This window comes from Porites lutea, chromosome 5, assembly GCF_958299795.1.
Source record: "Porites lutea chromosome 5, jaPorLute2.1, whole genome shotgun sequence".
Taxonomy (NCBI): domain Eukaryota; kingdom Metazoa; phylum Cnidaria; class Anthozoa; order Scleractinia; family Poritidae; genus Porites; species Porites lutea.
In genome coordinates, this window is record NC_133205.1 from 27,299,684 (window position 1) to 27,320,810 (window position 21,127).

Here is a 21,127-nt window from a genome sequence, read left to right on the forward strand (position 1 = left end):
GCGGGTTGTTATCCCACCGAGTCAAATGCACAAGATTTCCATCTGCGTTATTCGAGTAAATGGTAAGCACCCCAGGTATTCCATCCCTAGCTTTTATTTTAAAAGTTTCAGGTGCACAAAAAGATGACATCTATTTAGCCAAGCGTTAGAAGGGCCTTCTGAGCAGAAAAAGCAAAAATTTTTACTAAAAAGTTTAAAACAATTTATTTATGGCATCATTTGTTACATCTATAAGAGTATAAACAATAGAAAATATTATTGTGCTCTATTCATTTGCATTCGCATGACACAAGAATCAAAGAAAGACTATCGTTAACTCGTGGGTACGTTGTTTAGAAAATAATCAATCAGTTATCACCTCTGGTTTTCCCACAGTGAATTTTAGGAAATGATAGAAATTCATATTATAAATATACTGTCCTTGTTCTGGAAACACAATATACTTTTCTTGCTGTTTATTGCACTTTAGTAACAGTTATTTAAGTATATATTTAAAAACAAAACAAAAAAAAAACAGCAAAACAAATAAGCAAACAAGACAAAACAAAAAACAAAAAAAAAAGGAAGAAGGGAAAAAGAAGGTTCTTGGCAGGTTTTGAACCCTGTACCTTCGGTTTCACCGGACCTCACAGAGCCACTACGCCATTGAGGATGGTCGCATAATGTGGCGAAAAGTCTCAAATTTAATGCCTTTTCCATGGAACTTCCGCCGGCAAACGATCGAGCCATAAAAACGACTCGAAGCAATAGGATGAAATTAAGGCTAATTGAAACCAGGCTACTGACAGTAAAAAACAATGTAAACGCATTTCATGGCAATGAAAGAACATATGCGATACAAAGCCGACACAACTCCTGCGCGAAGTAGGACGCAAAACATTAGCTTATGTTTTCTTATCTCGATTTCCGCTGTTATTTTAAAAAGGTAATGCTCAAACTCACATCCATTTCCCCCCGTGATCTTGGGGAGTCCTTAAGAAGAAGAAGAAGAAGAAGAAGAAGAAGAAGAAGAAGAAGAAGAAGAAGAAGAAGAAGAAGAAGTGCCTTTATTTACCATACATTTCAACAGTCCGTATTTTATAGTCCGTATTTTATACTCAGTCCGCAGTCCGTAGTCCGCAGTCCGTGTGTTATACTGACCGCCATAAATTCATTCATACACATAACCTACTATAGTACTACAAGGTAGGAGATCAAGCCAGCGTCGAAGTTGAAGGAGTCGAAGAGCAAATGCTCATCTTCTTGTCAAGTTTAACGCCTGGACGGGTCAAAGGCTTTTGAATCGTACTAATTTGAAAGATTCTTGCCTGTCTTAAATTTGGTAAGACCTCTATCCTAACCGTGCTCTATCGCACGATGCACGCTCGCAGCGAGGAATTTGATGCTACCGAACTTCGGCGAGCGGGTGCTTCTTTGGAAACGATAGATCTTCGCGCTCTCGAGTTCGGACCCGATTAATTACGAAGTGCGTCTACTACGAGTGAGTGAGTGACTCATTTGCATATCTCAGTCCCTGCAATAACTCGTGGTACGCTCGCGCGTACCCACGAGTTAAAAAGCACAAAAATTGTGGCATGTGCACACTCAGACAACAACTCTCGACTACTGACCTCATACTACAAAAAATATGAAATGCTGAGAGTTTCTACAAATTTGTACAGTTAGTATAAAATGTAAAGTAAGTATGAGAAACGTACCTGATACAAAGCAAGTGACTGTTGTGGTTGTGGTTGTGGTGTGAAGGCTGACGGCATCAGTGGTTGTGGATTCATTACTGGTTGTGGGTTGATTACAGGTTGCTGCAATGTCTGTGCAGTTGGAGCTGGATTGTGCATTGTCTGATGGACTTCAGGATGAACTTGAACAGGTCTGGGGGGTGGTTGAGGCTTGGCCCGTGGGCTGGGATGTGGATTGGAGTTGATAGTTGGAGGGCTTGTTGCGTTACTCTCTGATCTTGTGTCACGAACAGCTGGCTCTGGACTGGGGGGCACCTCCTATAGAATTTATTGTCATCATTATAAGATTAATCTGTAATAATGATTAGCATGTTTTCCTGCAACTTAAATCAAATGAAATTATAACCAATTATTGGATGAGATTTTAGTGATATCTGGAAAAATCAAGGTCAAGGTAATTGTTATCAGTCGAGCCGAAGGCCAAGGCTGATAGCACTTACCGAGACCTTGACTATTTAGGATATCACAAAAACTGAATCTAACGATTATTTTATTATACATTGTTTTGATGAAAATAACGACAAACACAACATTGCAGGGAACCTAAATTGATATTGTTATTAGAAATCATGGATTGTGGACGCAACATACAGATTAGTCAGTTATCTACTAGCAGATAACTAACTAATCTGTAGGTTGCACCGATTTCCAAAATTAGCTGTAGGATCTTGGCCAATGAGAAGACAGATAGTGAGTACAATGTATAATAATGGTATTTAAGGGAGATACAGTTAATGTAAACAGTAAGCGTACGTTGTACAAACTATAATAATCAACTGTAGTTAAAATGAATATTTTGTAGTCTACAATGAATTTTCAAAAACAGATATTTCAAACTGGTCAAACAGGACAGATGATTTGTGTATATGATATAAGCACCCCTGGGATGACTATCACTGCTATGCACTAGATAAATCTCTGTCCAACGCACAACTCAATTCTATTGGTTTCACTTAGACTTATAATCCACTGGCTAGTGATTTATCCTGTGGATAGCATTATCCAACATTTGAACAATCAGGAACCAGTCTGTTCCTATGTTACTCTCAAGAGTACCTGCTCTGGTTCGCCCATGTAAGCATCATATTCTGGTTCAGCCACAACTGCTCCAGGAAGAGACAATGGATTCTTACCCATTTTAGACATTCTGGCAAGCAAACGAGCTTTGTCTGTGCCTTTCCCAGGAGACTACAAAATGTAAGGAATACTAATTATTTCATCCACAGTACAGTGACCACATTAACCCTTGAAGTCCCAAGAGTGACTGACCAACATCGATTTTCTCCTCACAAAATCAATACATTATCAAAAGAAAAGGTTATGAGATTTAATAAAATGATCACCTCAGGGAAAATGCTTTGATCTTTTATCAAATTCTCCCAACTAATTCTTTAAGGAAATGTATGGAGATCAGTTTGGAGAATTGTTAAGTGGATATTGGGGCTTAAAGTGTTAATGTTTAACTTAGTCAGGCCTCTCCAAAGTTTAAGCAACTGATTGCCCATTACTGATATAACAATGATAGCAGCGATGGCTTAAAAATAGCTGGCTCTTATTGCTCTCTGCTTCAGAAGTGTCTCTCACAAAACATCTCCTGCAGTAGCGAGCAATGAGAGGCAGCACACAGATTTTGTTAACCCAAGATAGCTACATTTCATCATTACAATACTATTACATCTTCCTTTTCTTTCATAATTGTTCTTTCACTTACACTACACAGGACACTTTCAAGCTGCTGATCTTTTCAGCTACGAGCAACTGGTTAGATCAGGTAGAAGGCCTGTGGCAACAAACTAGTCTTTTAACATACTGCTTCTAGTACCATCCAACTTCTTATTACCACTGTTGTTTAACTGATGTTGAGTACAGAAGCAATGCAAAACTTGATTTCAAGGCATCAATAGAATATACATCCTAACCTGAGAAAGTTGTTCATTGATGGAAGCTGTTCTCCCCTTTATGCTACTATCAGCTGGTACACTGTAAAAGAAATAGTACTTCATTTGAGTATCAAAGTATTCAACATAAAAGGACTGATTAAGGACACTATTTTTTTATGTCTCCCTCTGGAGATGGATCACCACTGGTCCTCTGAGCCACGTGAAAGTCTTGCTGTTTGCACGGCAAAGGAAGTACCTTCATTTCTCAGTCACTTTAAGACCCTGAGTATTAGTCCTGCCCCGGAAATAAAACCCAGGACCTTCCACTCTATAGTCAAGCGCTCTACCAACTGAGCTACATGTAATCCAGCTAATCCAGCTGTAGTAAAACAGAGCTTTACAAGGGCTTTTCTAGGATTTATGCTGTCTTCACATTAAATTTGTACAAAACAGGACACAATAGCAAATACATGAATTTAATAGGTTTCACTGCAAAAAAGGTTCAAATCAGACAGTGCAGTATGAGAATTATGATCAAAACTGTTTAATCTGAGCATGATCGAAACTACACGTACTGCCTGGGAAATTTTTTTTTTAACTTGATTGGATGAAGCATGTAAAAGATGGGAGCCAAAAGCAAGGAGAAAGTATAGAGGAAAGAAACAAACTTTAAGTTGAAATTAAACTGTGTAGAGGTTCATGTACAACACATTTTTTACCTCAGCCATGAGCAACAAACAGAATGTTTGAGAGAATATCACCACAAGAATATAAAAACAGCACCAGTTTCAGCATATTTCCTGGTGCACATGCAGTAAAACAAGAACAAGGGACATGTCATGTAATGACATGTCATGTGAAAAGTGCAGTGTTAACATGTTTAGGAGAAAAGGATTCTGGGCAAACTAATGTTTCCTCAAAAATTGTATAAATAAAGTGAGAAAGCATTTACAAGGCTGCAATTTTATTATTTGTTACAGCTTTAAGCCTTCAGTAATATTTAATACCACCCAACAGTTTACGTAACACGTTTCCCGGATACTGTATTCATATTCTATTCTCTAGATTTTCCAGAGCCTGTATGAACCATGTTACCGGCCATTATGCCACTTTTCAAATTTGATCAGTTAAAAAAGAAAGATGAGATGGCTAATAATTACCTCATATGGGAGGCAGCAGAGTCTGTGGAGCGTTTTCTGGTACCACTTGGCTCAGACAGTATATCAGGAAGTTGTTCAGAGTTGCTCTGGGAACTGACTGTGGGCTCTTGAACTGTCAGTGGAGACTCACTTGAATCTCTATTAGATTTGATCTGTCACAAAGAGTAACAATATTTAATACCAGCAATTGAGTACTTCTAATTAGCCAAGTTTAAAGCATTTAATGTAAACACTACTGAAGTAAATGACTGAATCATGATAATATTATTTGAAAATGGTATTTTCATAAATTTGAATGTTTTTCACTGACAAGTTCTTTTTAAACTTCTCTTTAGATACGGATGCAGACTTTGACAGAAGCGCTTCCTTTTTAGTCTCTCTCCAATAGCATTATGTTCTTGATTGTGTCATTTCTGAAGTCAAAGTATTTCCTCTAAGTGGGATTAACTTGTCAGGCCAGTTATTTAAACGTAGTCTAGCCAGTGTTTAACAAAACCGTGTTCTTAGCCATTTTCAATCTGCCCAAAGGTCTTATCTAAACACCATTTATTGTGAACAGTGTCATGAAAGCATACAGAGTAGATGAGAAAAGTATTTATCTTCTAAAAGTAAGCCACTAAGGAAGAGATCTTGAGGATCACACATTTGTTAAACTGCAGCTGAAGTTAGACTTTGTTTAAATAAGCGACCTGTGAGGTTTTGTGCCACAGCTCATTAAAAAAAAAGTCGCCATGATAATCTGTTGTCAGTGGCAGCTTTCTTCAAGAAAGGACCTACACATTAATTTACTGTACATATAGAACTGTACCACAGTAAACACATGAAGTGAGAAAATTATTTATAACATTGTTTCCTGAAGCCTTGCAGAGTCTTGTATTTTTGTACATAGATCAGAAGCCTACTGACAAGTTGTAACATAATGGACTAATTAAAAGTAGTATACAGTAGTATGTGCTACATACCCTAAGAACGTCTACTTCAAACAAGAGTGGGGAATTAGGAGGAACTCTGCCACTCACTCCCTGACAAATTAAAACAAAATTATACTTAGTTTACTGGTGATAACATCCATACTAAGATACATGTATTTGATCCAAATTTAACCCTTCACCCCTAAACTTCCTTTAACCACCTGTGTGGATCCATGCCCCTCATATCTTTTGGAACATCAGTTTTAACAGTCACAACTTTGACATTCAACTACAGTAAGGGGAAGAGTTCTTTTAAACAATGCCAGAATGAGCATGATTCAGTCAAGGAGACCAGAAAACCATGCAAGAATGACCAGAAAATTTCAATGAACATAATAAGCTTTTAAAAAAGTAAAAGTTACGTTTAAAAGTTGCCTGAACTTCAATACACAATGCAGCTGCTATTTTGCACGTTGAGCAAAAGGCCACCACCTATATAGCCAGAGAGTGACCAGAAAATGGCTTGACTAGCTTCAAAAGGTGTTTTTTGTGCAAAATTTGGGACCAGGATTAATATCAATTATTACAAACTAAATTTATTCAAGAATCAGTAATTTGTATAAATAAGACTTCCTAAACAGACCATACAGTTTTGCAATATGTAGACCGCATACCTTTTCACCATAAGCCAGGGACGAAGGAATAGCGATAAGCCTTTTACCACCTTTCTTCATGCCTATTACACCTTGCTCCCATCCCTTAAATAAATGAAATTTAAACAGGTATGTAAATGTATCAACTATTATTATTGTTGTCATTATTATTATTATTATTATTATTATTATTATTATTATTATGATCATCATCAACCTTATTCATATCAAAATATTTCTCTGTTTCTGATCAGCTCAACATATCCCATGGGTAATTCATCATAACTAGTGAGTGGTGACCAAATTTGGAAGAGGCTTAAAATATGTGAAAAATGACGTCAATACTACTACCAGCATAATTGCCAGAAAGCTAAACAGTTGACCGAGAAGCCCTGGAGATGAGATTGATTTGTTTTGGTAGAGCAATGCAAAATGGTGGAACATTTCACTTGCTTTTTTGAAGAAGAAAAAGGCAAACTACTGGCTAAAAACAGCAAGAACAGCAAGAATACAACTCGATGGATGACATAACATCGATGGAGAAAAGCATATTTTGGCTTGTTTTTAAACTAGGAGTTATTTTGAATGAATAATAAAACAATAAATATTGAATTCAACTTACGTATCATCTGAAGAATTATGGATATCTTGGAGGTTGTTATCCTCCTCGATCTCCATAATGATATGAAGCTTCATCCAACAATAATTTATTGCTTATTATCATTATCTTTATCATTATTATTATAATATTATTATTATTGTTGAAGTGGGATACCCCAAAAAACCTGAAGAAAAGCGGTTGAAGAGTCACAACCATAATCATTATGATAAATTATATTTATACATGTAGGCTTCCTTAGGCTAGATTACTAAATACCTGGCTCAGCGCAGAGTGTACCGAAACATAAAAACTAAGCAACAGATCCACTTTCAATTGGATAATCCTTGAGAATTTTTTTTTTAAATAACAAATATGGAAGGAGAACTAGTTACTGAAATAGGCAACAAAATTTTAAACAATAATTTTATTATAATTTTTAATATTGAGAAAATCAAGAAAATTAGATGTTCTGAAGACTTAATGACAAAATATGCACAGCCATGAAAAGTATATGTTAATATTACATTCAACAATACCTTGATAACCTTTCCCTTTCCTGTCTTGAATTTAAACGTCTTATCAGTCTCAGTATTGCCATCAAATACCTTTAAAAAGGCAAACCACCACAGCTTAATATAGGAGTACATAAGCAACCAGATAAAACTGAAAGCCACGTGAGAAGTCACTTTAATCATGACCCACTCAATAGTGATTAAGGCCCTGTCCAGTAATGCATTCCTGAAAAAACCTCCTTTTTTGTTTTAACAAAACCACGTCAAAAGCTGAGCATTTAGTAGACTTTTGCTTAAAGTCTATTTTGGTTCAAGGGCTCATTTTTGGAACTTCAGCACTTGAAAAAGTTGACTTGTGGGCAAATCTACGTGTCTAGCACGTTATTATTGATTTTCTCAATGTTTCTTTACTGAGCGCTCCCCAAGCCTACCTCGAATTTTCTAATAAAATCAGTCAGGTATAGTGCAGCTATGGAATGGCCTGCCCAATAAAATCAGGGCAAGGCAAAGCTTTAGTTTCCTTCAAGCAATGGTTTAAAAAAGTGCAGATGTAATTATATTGTAAATAGCAATTAGATCATTGTAAATAGAAATGTGACAACTGAAAAATTGTAAAAAAAAAACTGTACATCAATAGAAACCTGTAAATAGTAAAATGTAAATAATTCCGTGCAAAGTTTTTTTATTCAGTTTGAGTTATTTGTTACACACGACCACATCAGCTACACCGGAAACTTATTGTGTTTAATATAAGATGTTTTTGAGCCAATGAAAATATACAGTAATTATTAACTGGCCAGTGAAACATTTATGTGTCTATGTTATTGATCTTTGACATGTGTACAGATGTATGTCACTCTCATCAGTTCCCACCACCTTTTGAGCTTGTACTCATGACTAACTACGATGCCAGCATTTCTGCCTTTACATCTTTAATGACAGACCTACACTTTCATAAAATGTGAAGTTTATAAAATCCTCCACCTTTCACTTTTTAAATTGGTGTACACTGTAAACACAACTAGGCTAAAATGCATAACAATGTACATTTGTAAAGTGGAACCTCTTTTTAATACGTTCTCCATTTAACAAATGATGTTCTTTCCCCAGCAATAGTAAAATATATGAAAAAAAATCTCAGTATAGTGAGACCTTGTGACTGCAAACATATTTTGCCACTCCCTTGGCCCTTTTTATATTTTGAGGTTCCACTGCATGTGTTTTCTAACAAAAAGACTGGCATCTGGGCCAAAAAGTTTACTTGAATCATTAAAACCCAAGAGTATAACTACTGTGTTATTTAAATTCTTGCATTGTGTGCAGGTTTCAAAGGAGGAAACTTTAGATGCACATCATCATTATTTTCCTCTCCTTCCTACTCACATTTCCAAAATTATGATTTTTCCATAACCACCCTGTGTATTTGACTTCCAAAGCATCTCCTAGTTCAATTGCCTAAAACAGCAAAATAAAACAGCAAAAAATAAATTTTATTAGTTATCTTATAATCATTACATTTGTATTAAAACAAAGGGTGCCTTCCATTCAACCCCGAATTGAGGAAATTTCGGTTGGTACATCGAATGGAATGGATCAATTTGGTTTGGTCCAACCAGAATAATTGGGAACAGCTTTGAAGGTAGTCCACTTTGACCAGTCTCATCATTTCAGTTGGTCGGACTGAAATGGCCCTTTCCATTTGACAAAATTGTTGTTCCCAGTACTGCTCTTTTGTATCCTGCTTACAAGAACAATAACCAAACACATGGTGGTTCAGGTCGGGTCTGTGCAACCGGCATGTACTCTTCCATTAGGCACATGAAATTTCCGAAATTTCAAACCGGAATTTTTGTTGAATGGAAAGTGCTCAAAACCTTTCATTACAACTTTTAAAATAAGTGACAAAAATTAATTAATTCAAAACAAAAAAATTATACCAACATGAAAAAAAGACTAGGAAAATTTGATAACCTGCCCATCACCAGGAATAAGGTCTTGTGTGCAAAGAGTTGTAGGAGCAGAGTTGAACTTGGACAATCCAACCTACAAAAATTAGGCAGTTTTTAAAATGAAAGTGAAGCAATAAATTAATAATATAAATTAGTCCACCCAGGATTTCATGATTGGTACTGCACAAAAAAAATTCTCTTGGCCATGTAATAAACCCTCATCAACCAAGTCTGTTTGGTTGAGATGGATAGATAACAGGCTTAACTTGTTCTTTTTATTGCATTTTTACACACCTCAAATTTCTCTCCACCCCTATAACTGCAAAAAAAAAGAATCTGGACAATTATCTAGGCATCTTGACCTCAAGATTGGTCAAGAAGGCATATTCATAATTTTATGGAAGGGTAGTTACAAACATAGAAAATTAATAATACATGTACACCTTAAAAGGTCAACCATATGTCATTTGGTGGTGCTTCTTGTAAACCCGACTTTTGCAATATCTTTTGTTCTCTGCACGATTTACACGTGCAATGCATCAGCACCGTGTAAATTTGCATATACTGCATGTGCAGTTTGTGCAAAAAACAAAAAATACTGTAAAAGTAAGGTCTAAATGAAGAACCACCCAAAATGCAGTTTAAAGAATTATTATGGTATACATGAAAGCTAATAGTAACATTGTAGAACATTGTTCCAGTTTTAAATTAATACTATCAATTCTGTTTGTTTTACCTGCTTAGCAAAGTCTGAAATTGTCTTTTCTGAGTCAAAACAAAGTGACCATGTTTGTCTCTGGTCATCATAAAAGCTTGCATAATTGTTTCCTTGAACCTACAAGAAAATAATCCTCAAGGCGTGAAGATAGTTCCTTGCTTTCCTTAAATCTAGCAAAAATTATTAATTATACATTTAAACAGTCTCATGCATAAAAGTACTACTAATAATTTCTGATGAATTTCAAGGACAGGAAGTTGACCAACAAAATTATGACTGTAGAGGTTGTAACAGGGACAATTTTTGGAATAACCTTTTTCAGTCCTAAATACAATAAATCATGACTCAGATTTCATGTATTGCTGAGTTTTGAGTGATTTTTGAGCATGGGATAAATAGATGTGGCAGAAGTTTAAAACTACATTAATCATAGGTATGCTGATCATCAAAATAATCCATCCTCTGTTTTCACTGACTTGCTATAAAAATAAAATGCAAACCATTTAAAACAGAAAGTCCAGAATCTGGGAAATGAAAGAAGATAAATATACAAAAGGCCTCACCAACAACCAGGTCTGTATGATATTTCATATGCAAGATATTCAGAAAAACGTTTTACCCAAATTATTATAAAGCGTTGTATGTTGACATCCCTTTGAGGGCCACAAATATGGTTGCCAGAAACCAACAGAAAAATCTGTTTTTGAGTTTTCCTACTAATGCGTGAATTCATCTCTTGAGGAGCTCATACAACTAAGGATTAAAGTATTACTAACTTTATTCTGGGACAAGGAATGTTAAGATAGCAAAATCACAAAAAATCGGTAGTGTTTTAAACCTACGTAAGAGCTTTCCGAGCACAAGCTAAATGCCGATTCACGCAAAAGCCTGGAAATTCAAGTGTCCTCTATCACAAAAGGAAGAACCCTTTCAGACCAGAAATTTGTTTATGTAAAGGTGTTTGGGCGCTGTAATGCTTCATGAAAGTAGAAACTCAGAAGAATGGATAGTTTCTTAGTTTGAATTTTAGTGACGTCACAGGAAAACCAAGAATAATAATTATTGATCAAAAATCTTAAGTGACACAATAATCAATTATTATGAAATGTTCAACATTTGATAATATTACTACTGAAAAAATCAAAAAATAAATTGTTGACAATATTAACGCTTGTGTGTGGTCTTTTTGTGGACTCCTTGGTTCAGTTCAGTTCAGTTCAGTTTATTTTCACTCAATACACTGTATTTTGACTAATGCTAAGTTACAGACTTTATAGATCATGTTAAACAAGATAAACTCTTCTATAGAATTAATATGAAAGTTTGAGTATGATGGGCAAGTGAACCATTTGGTTTTCTAGTTGACCACCATAACACAAATTACATTTAACATAAATAAAGGCGAGGAACCACAAAGAGCAAAAATAAATAAATACAGTAACCATAATAATATAATAATATAATAATAGACTGAAGAGAAAAGAACAGTTAATTACAATTACAGCAATATACGAACGATTATTTAAAAAAGCAATCCAATAATCACTCTTTTGCTGATCATTTCACATGACATGTTTACAAGTCATGTTCTAAAACACAGTGGAGAGTCTAGCAGTTTATCAAAAGAAACTTAGAGCTTTACTGCATGCACCCTTTTATTATGACTAAAGTCCTACAAAATTAATCCAGAGAGAGATGGCTTACTGTGAATGAAAAGTTTCCATGGATTTTGCCTGTTGTAACTTGCTGTTTTTTGGCTGCATATATAAATATTCTGTACTGTAAAAAATAGAGCACTTGAGTAAGTTTCGCATTAAACACTTCTGTAAAAGCTATTTTCCTAGCAACATAAAATAATAAGAAGAAAAATAATTGACTACTGTATTAAGAAGAAATCTTATTGATGCTCCACTCAATTCAGATTAATTGAAGGGTAAAAAATAGTCTGTGCTACAGCATAACATAATAATTCACATGTACAAATAACTATTTGCATATGACAGTCACAAAAAACACATGACAAAAATGTTGTAAGATACAGGGTATACAGTCAAATAACAATTAACTGGACCTCTATTAACCTAGCCTGCGTGGCAGGCGCAAAAAGGGGAGGGAGAGGGGGAGGGAGAAAAGCACGAAAGAGGGGAAAGGGAAGGGAGCACCTGCTATAAGAGCCGGTGTTTTTGCATATCCGCCCAACATTTTTCAACTAATCTGATAATGTCAATGTCAGTACGTGACCAATCACAAGTACGGGGCTTCTCAGCATGGTCTGAACTTAATTATTTTGCTTACCGGAAATTGTCAAGTTGAGACGCTTTTTTCAAGTGATATCATAATCGGGCGAAATGAAACATTTTTACTATTCTTGCTCCCGCAGCAAACACGACAAACATAGACTACTAGCAGTCTCTCATTTTTTTACTGCTCGCTGTCTACGACAAACAATTATCAGTTTCGTGTGAATACACAGGACCTTTTATCTTACAACCCCATCAAGCACCGAGATGGCCACAAAGAACAGAACACTGGCCAGCCTGAGACTCGAATAATGAAAGTAAAGGAGAATTATAAACAATTGTCAAAACACTTAATGGATAGTTTTTACCAAAGATTCAGCTCTCTCTTTGCAAACGATTTAAAACTCCATTCAAGACGGGATATGTTTTTGAGGAAAAGGAGGACTTTTGAATATCGGCATTGCAGATGTCTGGCAAGAATCGCAATAACTTTGAATCGCTGCTCGGTTTATGGACAAATCCAGTATACAAAACCTCCTGAGCATCTCTGCCTGCTAAACAAGCTGTTACAGTTGGTTTAAGTTCGGTTTTTAACATGAAGTTGCTACCTGATTGGAGTAATTTTGATCTTCCAAAGCTTATGCCAGTAGAAAACACTTTCTTGATGCCTTCCACATGTTTGTCTCCCACACTAATACACGCCAATGAGTTACTCATTACAGCTCAGCCAATCAGGAATTTGCGGACGCCAGCGTCCGCAGAAATGAATAAGAGGGGGTTCTTATAGCAAGCGTCCCTTCCCCTCTCTCCCCTACCCCCTCCTTTTTACCCTTTTTCCCTATCCCCTACCCCTTTTGATGCCTGCTACGCAGGCTACATTAACCAGACTTCTTAATAATGTTATTATACAGACTTTTTTCGTGGGTCTGGCCTTTGAAATGGATTTGTTTTACCCTGGGCGCAGAGGTTTCTTTCTGGCATGGCTTTTAGGATTTATTAAAGTCGTTTGCATGGCTAGTCAGTCATGCAGTTGCATTTGTTTATGCCTGGAGATAAAGCAATTTAATCATCCATGTTTCGTTGTCCAGAAATAAAACTACCTGTCTGAAAATGAGACGAGTAAATTAAAGTACTTTTTGATACTTAATACCAGTACTTATATGACTAGGTTTAGAAAAAAGCAGCCATAGGCTGATATCATTGTATTTCTTCCAGGTGATGAAATTTACCCCATTATCCCTTTAGTAATGATTTAACAATCTGGGGCCGGTTGCTCGAAGCCTGGTTAGTGCTAACCGTTGGTTAAGAGGTATCAAACTGTATAGGTTTCCATGGTATTTAACGCTGGTTAGCACTAACCATGCCTGAGCAACCGGGGCCTGGTGTACATATGTGTAACAGAAACCACAGACCGCCACTGCAACGGTTTCTCTCCAGGTGTATTGAAACAAACCAGCTATGTGATTGACAAACCATGAGAATGCCTTTAAAAAATAAATGCCAAAAGCCATGCCAGAAAGAAACCTCTGCTCACAGTGAGCAGAGGATTCTTGTTCATTGTTTTCCCTCTAAAAACAAAGCAGTAGTACACGTAGTTACATCGTAAGCAATGAAGTGCATCCAGCTGAATGCTAAAACTGACTTCCCCAACTACACTGGACAATCGTGTGTAGGAAATGATAACAGTAGTGACTAGAAAAATGTCATAAATATTCAAATTTTCAGTGATCCAGACTCTTAATTATCCAAACTAATAACCATGTCTGAATAATAATATTGAGGTTTGATCAGCAATTTTCAACTCTCCCATGCTTTCAGGTCTTACATGTACATAGGAACTGAAATGAGCTTTAAACAGGACAAACATCAGTCAATGCTTACATCATTTGCAGCATGATTTGCTAAAACTGCTGCTCCTAGCTTCCCTTGGCTAGCATACTGGCCATTGACGCTAATAAAAACAAAGATGTAAGACTAAAATCAATCGAAAATGTTTCTACCAACTTACAATGTAGAAACAGGCTGGAGCTATCAGTACACTGTACATGCAGGATTGTGTGATCTTATGGTGCACAGTTGCCTCTGGCACTCAACTTTAGCTCTTTGTTGACTAAGAAATCTTAATTTTGGCAAGAAACCTTTTATGCTGGGTACGTTACCCTAAATATCACAGGTTCAGAGCACAACCTTGAAAAGGTATTCACCAACAATGAAATCTCTTTTTCAAGGTGTTGAGAGAAAGATGACACTGAGACAATAGGGAATACCACCAAGAATTATGCATAATAGTTTAAAGGGACTGGTTCACGATAATGTGCATGTATGAGTTCTGACAGTAGCTGATTGTTTTTCAACCAATCGGAAGCGAGTTAGATGCACGCAAGTCAATTCACAAAATTCAAATTAATTGTTTGCGACGCGAGAGTATTTCCGGGCATTTGGTTTGATTTTATTTATCCCCATAATTCAAGTTTATTCTTTGCTACTCCTCAGATATATGTTGCAGCCGATAAGAATAAGATTTACAGCCCTGTCCTGCTTTGAAACAAACATTTACCAACGTGTATTTTTACGTGGTCGTACCCACGCTAACAAAACATTAACAGTCACCGATCGGCAAACAAAATTTGTAAACAAACATCTTATTGCTGTTCTCTCAGTTCGCCTTATATAAACCCAGAAATACCTACAAATAGCGCCTGACCGGTGACAAAAAACACACAACGTATGAGTATAAAGATTATCCTTAATTGAGCATAAATTTCAATTGCTTATCAGCAAATGAACAAATTCATTCGCGTTGCATCGGGTCAGTGTTCCGCAAAACAAATGTTATCGAGTAGCACACATAAAGAAACTAGATTATAAACAGAATATTCAGGCAATAATTTATTTCAAAAACATCAATTCTTAAACATAGACGATCGTAAAGCAAAGATACAAGGAACATTTCAAGTGTACCAGATCGGTGAAGATCGCGTGGCCTGTTGCGGTATAACTACAGGTCGGAGTCAAAAATCAAATCAAAGTTGAACGAACTCATGCCTTTAACCACTTTCCAAGTGTCGTGTATTCTTTTCGCATGCCACACACTAGTCTTAGAACCATACCAGATCGATAGGCTAAGCTTCTCTATCTCCAGAGACTCTTGAGAACGTCCTGTTGCCGGACGGCCACGATGCTCTTCTGAACCTCAATGATCAAAACATTATTTTTGCGTCTTCTTAAAACGTAACCAGTCAAACGACACAACCACACGTTAATCACCACTACCGAAGTATAACTAGACCAGCCAAAGCGACGGATGTCCGAATAAAATGAAGAATTTTCATTGATTGTACCGGTAATGGCGATTTCGAATTTAGTGTTGACCCAACAAATTTATTCTGAAGAGACAAACGGCACGCATGTGCATTATCGTGAACCAGTCCCTTTAAAAGGAAAGATACAGAGTAGGTTTTCATAAGGTTTTGCACCAGTATAGTGATCAAGTGGCCTGTCAACCCTTGCGGTTTTCTACTTTAAGAATTATTTATACAATGAGAAACTTTCTTTCAGGGTGTCACTGAGTAAATACAATCCATGCTACAGCTACTTAATCGGTACATTCAAGAATGGAGACTTTCTTGTTAGCTAAAATAATGCAAAGTTACTAATCACCTCTGGCATACATTTAGTGCCAGTGAGTGGCACCATCCACCCTTAAGGTGAAAGTTGTCTGGGAGGTTATCCCTTTGACAGTGAATAAGAACACAAAATATTGATCAACAGGCTTAATGAGCCAAACAACAACTCTGCAAATTGGCATCACTCTTTTTCAATGGAGTTGTCATCGAGGTTGGTGAAGTTTCCTATTACCAAGGGGTCTCCCTTTTTCATAAATTTAAGGTTATAGACTTTGTTAGGAACTTACTATTTGTAGGCATGGACAGCTGTTGGAGATAGGACAGATGTGTCTCCACCTGACTGAGCTGCTGCTATTCAACAAAACAAACACAACGCAGCTAAGTGAAACCATTTTAACCCATATAAAACAGCTTTGAATGGTTCAGGTGACTATCCTTTAAATTCAAATTTACTTTCAAAATTCTCATAAACTACCACTACATCATGTCTTTGTCCATTGACTTAATTCCCAGACCCTTACAGATTAGCCATGGCTGATTATTGGCTCAGAAAAGAAGAGGGAGCTGTGGAATACAGAATGCCTGAACTGGAGAGTCCTAAAAAAGATACCTACATGTACAGCATATATGTATGTTCAAGGCGTTTCCTTTTAGGGCACAAAAGCTTCACAATATTATCAGCAGTGAAATAGAGAGAGGCGCATTAAAATTTGGCCCTTCTTGAGAATGGGAAATAAATAAAATCATTCAAAAAAAACATCCAAATTTAGGGTCCTGGGTAGCATATACAATTCCCATACCCATCTCCTGGTGGACATGATGAGATGCATACTTGCTAATGCACCTATCAATGTTAATTTGGAGGGGGAGGGGAAGCCAGGCATAGGCTGGGATTTGAACTCGAAGTATTTTTTAAGGTGATCAAATGCCTTACCCCAGGGCCAGTATAACTGGTCAGAAGAGAACACATTCTCCACCCCTCCAATTAAGACTAGAGGTCAAATATGTTTCATTGAAAGCAGCAACGTACTTTAACAATTATTATTGTCATTAAAATGCTCTGGCAAAATGCCAGCATCACGAAGGAATGTTTTCCACCTACACGGTGTAACGAATTTGCAGCTGTTAAATTAACAAGCAAATTTACTTTCTTTCAAACTCGGCCAAAACATTTGTATTATGCAGTCGTACTGAATAAGAGTCTAACTTCCTAAAACAATTTCACGTAAATGAACTGATGTATTTATCTGAATAAGAATACAGAGGATAAAAACAGATGCCATGTCATGCTCTCTTTCAGTCGCCATCTTGCACATGTGTATAAAAAATACCCACAAATCCTTGTGGGAACAATGGCCGCCATCTTCGGTTACCAATACCCCTTCTAATGCAACTGATAACCGACTGGTAACCAGGTCTTTTACAGCTTCCGATCCAAGATGTCATCCATAATCGGAGGAAATTCAAAAGTCCTCGCCCCCAGGACTTGGTGATAATTAAAAGTCCCCACCACGGGTGATCTTCCTTTGTCAAATCCCCAGCCTTTGTCCCCCCTCCACCCCACCCCACCTCCAGATTAACATTGATAAGTGCATAACATTGGCAAAAATTAATAGTTGACACATGAAGAAAGTGATGAAGCAGTAGAATGGATGAAGAAAAACAAGCATCAAACCCTGTGAAATTACTTTATACCCTTTGATACACCAAAGAAGGCTATGTTCGCACCATGCTGGATCAATTTTTGTGGCAGTACCGTCAAGTATAGTGTTAACAGCCACAACAGCCATAACAAAAAACAACAGAAAACTGATACAATAAAAACTACACCATTTTCACAAGCATCAGTAGCCACTCTAGCACAAAAGTCACACTGCAAATCTACAGATCGCGCTAAGTATGGTTTTTGAGATGAAACAAAGGCTTTCAGTTACAGTGTGAACATAACCTATTATGCAAAAGAGATCAAAGCTTACCAGTACTGTGTTTACAACAAGTGAATTATGCTTAATTGATATGATCAGTAGGTGTGTACCCGCAAAATAAAATTCAGTATTTCTAGTTACCTTTATGATTCAACACCAATTCATACCTGGTTTTTCTTTCTTGGGCTGTTTAGGTGCGGTGTACGTCAAGGATTCGTTTCCTCCTGAAAATGAAGCTCTATCCTGACCAAACAGCGACGCGAGTTTTGAAGAACTGTTTAAGACACACAGAAAGTTGTCACGCGGGCTCGGTTTACCGCCATCTTGATGACCTGATCACAAAACGAAGCAAAAATGGAGATCAAAGAGCACATATGCTCACCCTCTTGTCGCTGTTGACATGAAATCTCCCTCATCGTCATCAAGAGACGATCCAAACATCCTAAAATGCGTTATCTGACTAGCAGACTAGATGGAAAGAGTTCACTTTTCCGCGCAAGCCGTGATAGGAAAATCGAAACTTCCTTTTACTTACTCTTGAGAGGCTGGGTTCTAGTGTTACGATAACATGCATACATACAGACCGAATCATTCTTGCAAACTACCGCTGGTCAAAAATAGAGCACGCGAACGCGCTAACACGAGACACTTTAAAAAATCGGAGGGTCGCAGGCCAAGTCTTCCTTGTCTTACCTTGGGGTTTATTCGCTCTCTTCCTGATATACGTCCTCTTTGGAGGTTTGTACTTTAGTCCTTGCGTCACAGCAGATTGGGTTTCCTCTGAGTGTGAGAGATCTGTTTGGATACCTGCGTCGCTTGCTGTCTCAAATTCCGTTTGACTAGCTGTTTGGGCAAGAGACCAAGGTACATACATGCGGTCAGAAAGAAGAGAGTTTTTTTGATAAGATTCTTGAAAACAAAAAACAAAAAGTACAACACTACAGAAACGCCATAAATTCTAAGTTGCAGGGGAAGTAGAAAGAAATCTGAAACTAACACTATGCTTCGCCGGGGAGGTTTAATCAGGAGCCATAATAAGGGGTTCCCTGATCATGGCTCCTGGTTTAATAAGCATCTAGGGGTAGGCCAGCCACTTCTATTCCAAGCGGTTTTTAGGTCTCTTATGCATTCAAAAGGATTCTCAGAGCATAAGTGGTAAAGAAAAAACCTTGTCAATTCTAACTTTGTCTGACAGTTGTATCTCCAAGAATCTCGAAGTCCTGGTACGTTCCTTCGAGCTGCATTGTATGGGCTGGAGCGACCGTGGCAATACCATGAGAGTCGTCCACTTTAGGGATATGAGATATCCAATCTGGCAACGCAAGGAGGGAACACATATTTGTTCAGTGAAAACTTAGGCCACAACAAGAAAACCTTAATGTACATGTACAATCCCGTTGATCGTTCAAGGTTCATTGTCAGTCATCGGACCATCAGTAGTCCGGCAGGTGCCTCGGGACCGTCCTCTGTTTTCAGTATTTTCCACGCTAAAAGAGGACCTGCTCGAGATGACACTTGACCTGCCTGGTCACGTTCCACAACTAACGGCAAAAAACAAGAAGAGGCTTGACCACAGACGGTCACAGACAACCCCCTCACCGTCTTCTCAACACGAAATTTACCGAAAACTGAGTCTACGGAAACTCGAGAAAGTGAAAATTCAAAAAACAAAGAAAAAAGTTATTACCGTGGCAGAATAAGGGAGGTGTTCGAGGAACGGGAGAAGTTGTAGTTTTCAGTTTGCTATAAGAAGCCTGCGTGGCAGGGCTTTAAAGGGAAATTAAGGAGACCCTACCTCGCGCGCGCGCGCCTCAGGCGGCGCAAGCAAAAAAGAGGGGTCGGCTAAAGCTGACGACCACGCATTCCCGTTTTTCTAGTATTGTTCTGTACCCTGAAGCCTGTGGTGTCGATGGTGTTAAAAGCGAGAAATTCAATTTTGCCTTTAAAAAAAGATGTATCAATTGATACTTTTCTGAAACGCAAATAAGTCTGACGTAGCCTTGAAACGGTGACAACGCGCGAGACCATCGCGCACGCTCCAATGTTCAGTTCGCTTTTGATGGCGATTTTCTACACGCTCGTGATAATCAGCTCGTTCAACGTTCAATCAATAATAATGACAACGATTTTTAGTTCGTTCAGATTGGGGTGTTGATAGTTTAAGAAAACAATGTTGTACACAGTTTTTGAACAAATAAAAACTTTTCTACCGAAGTGGTTTTTCCCGTGTGTCGTCTCTATTTATAAAATGTAGTTCTCAGTAATACCCAGTAATAGTACATCAGATACCCTGAGGTAGATACCAATCAATTGGCTGGGACATCACTAGAAGTTGGAAAGTATACCATACGGTGAAATAATTCGGGCAATGGGCAGTACGACAGGTATGAGTCGAATCTGTAACTGCGTATTTAAATCGCTTATAACAAACTTGCGTTACCTTTCGCTTCAGTAATAGGGTCATCGAATGAACGTTCTTGTCCACCACTTGTCGTTTCTTGATCCTGCCAGACATTTTCATTATCTCCAAATCTTACTACACCAGTTTGCTCCTCAATACTCTCTGCAGCCCCCATCTAAATATGAACACTCTGTAATCTGTGCCGAGTGAATCCTGAAGTCGAATTTCATTTTCACCACCACGATGTGGCTAAAATGTCGATTTCAACATTTCCTCCAATAAAAGTTTTACTGTTTCATTTGCTAGTTCGAAGTTTTAATAAAAATTTTATCAAGTACCGTGTAAAAACATCAGCAAAACGAGCGAATTCTAAACGCAAACAGCTGACTTATTTGTCAAGTGCGCATCGGACTCACAAAAGCGTGACGAGATATTCGGATTGCGTGACGCGCGATCAACACGCGTTATTTGAAATCTCCACTGAAAAGATAGCGGAGGCCTCTAGCTCCCGGTTTGGGGGGGGAGGGGGGGGGGGTACGCGACCAACCCTAACCCTGTTTAGGACAAAGTAATCCTAAAATACAACTCCCTCAATTTTATTATCCTAGCTGTTTAATGCCCACTGCCTTGTTTTAGAGCCATGCCGTTTGTATACTTGGAGTACAAACAGATCAAACGGATCGTGAGGGCAATACCCTGTACATAATGCGTCCGAAGACAGAAAGGTAAAAAACTATACCCTGTCCAGCGGCACATCCCCGTATAGGCCATATGAGGGAGTACTCTCCATCCCCCGGACTCTGGCTATGCTATTT

At 37.7% G+C, this 21,127-nt stretch overlaps 1 protein-coding gene across 4 annotated transcripts in view; it reads right to left on the bottom strand.

The window, feature by feature from the left end:
* LOC140936534 (uncharacterized) overlaps positions 1-19,219 on the bottom strand; it is a 34,779-nt gene extending 15,560 nt beyond the window's left edge. Inside the window, exons 1-16 of one of the 4 annotated variants that reach the window (XM_073386022.1) lie at positions 19,095-19,219; positions 18,605-18,754; positions 18,079-18,243; positions 16,274-16,334; positions 14,242-14,311; positions 11,825-11,899; positions 10,139-10,237; positions 9,425-9,496; positions 8,837-8,908; positions 7,478-7,546; positions 6,362-6,445; positions 5,739-5,798; positions 4,777-4,928; positions 3,656-3,716; positions 2,793-2,924; positions 1,698-1,994 (exon numbers count right to left, since the gene is read on the bottom strand). In XM_073386022.1, the coding sequence (XP_073242123.1) occupies positions 1,698-1,994; positions 2,793-2,924; positions 3,656-3,716; positions 4,777-4,928; positions 5,739-5,798; positions 6,362-6,445; positions 7,478-7,546; positions 8,837-8,908; positions 9,425-9,496; positions 10,139-10,237; positions 11,825-11,899; positions 14,242-14,311; positions 16,274-16,334; positions 18,079-18,243; positions 18,605-18,754; positions 19,095-19,155 (1,680 nt within the window). In that variant the 5' untranslated portion in view covers positions 19,156-19,219. Of the gene's footprint in view, positions 1-1,697; positions 1,995-2,792; positions 2,925-3,655; positions 3,717-4,776; positions 4,929-5,738; positions 5,799-6,361; positions 6,446-7,477; positions 7,547-8,836; positions 8,909-9,424; positions 9,497-10,138; positions 10,238-11,824; positions 11,900-14,241; positions 14,312-16,273; positions 16,338-18,078; positions 18,244-18,293; positions 18,455-18,604; positions 18,755-19,094 lie in introns of those variants that run through there. The other 3 variants (XM_073386021.1, XM_073386024.1, XM_073386023.1) reach the window with 3 other exon arrangements.
* Between the last annotated feature and the right edge of the window lie 1,908 nt (positions 19,220-21,127).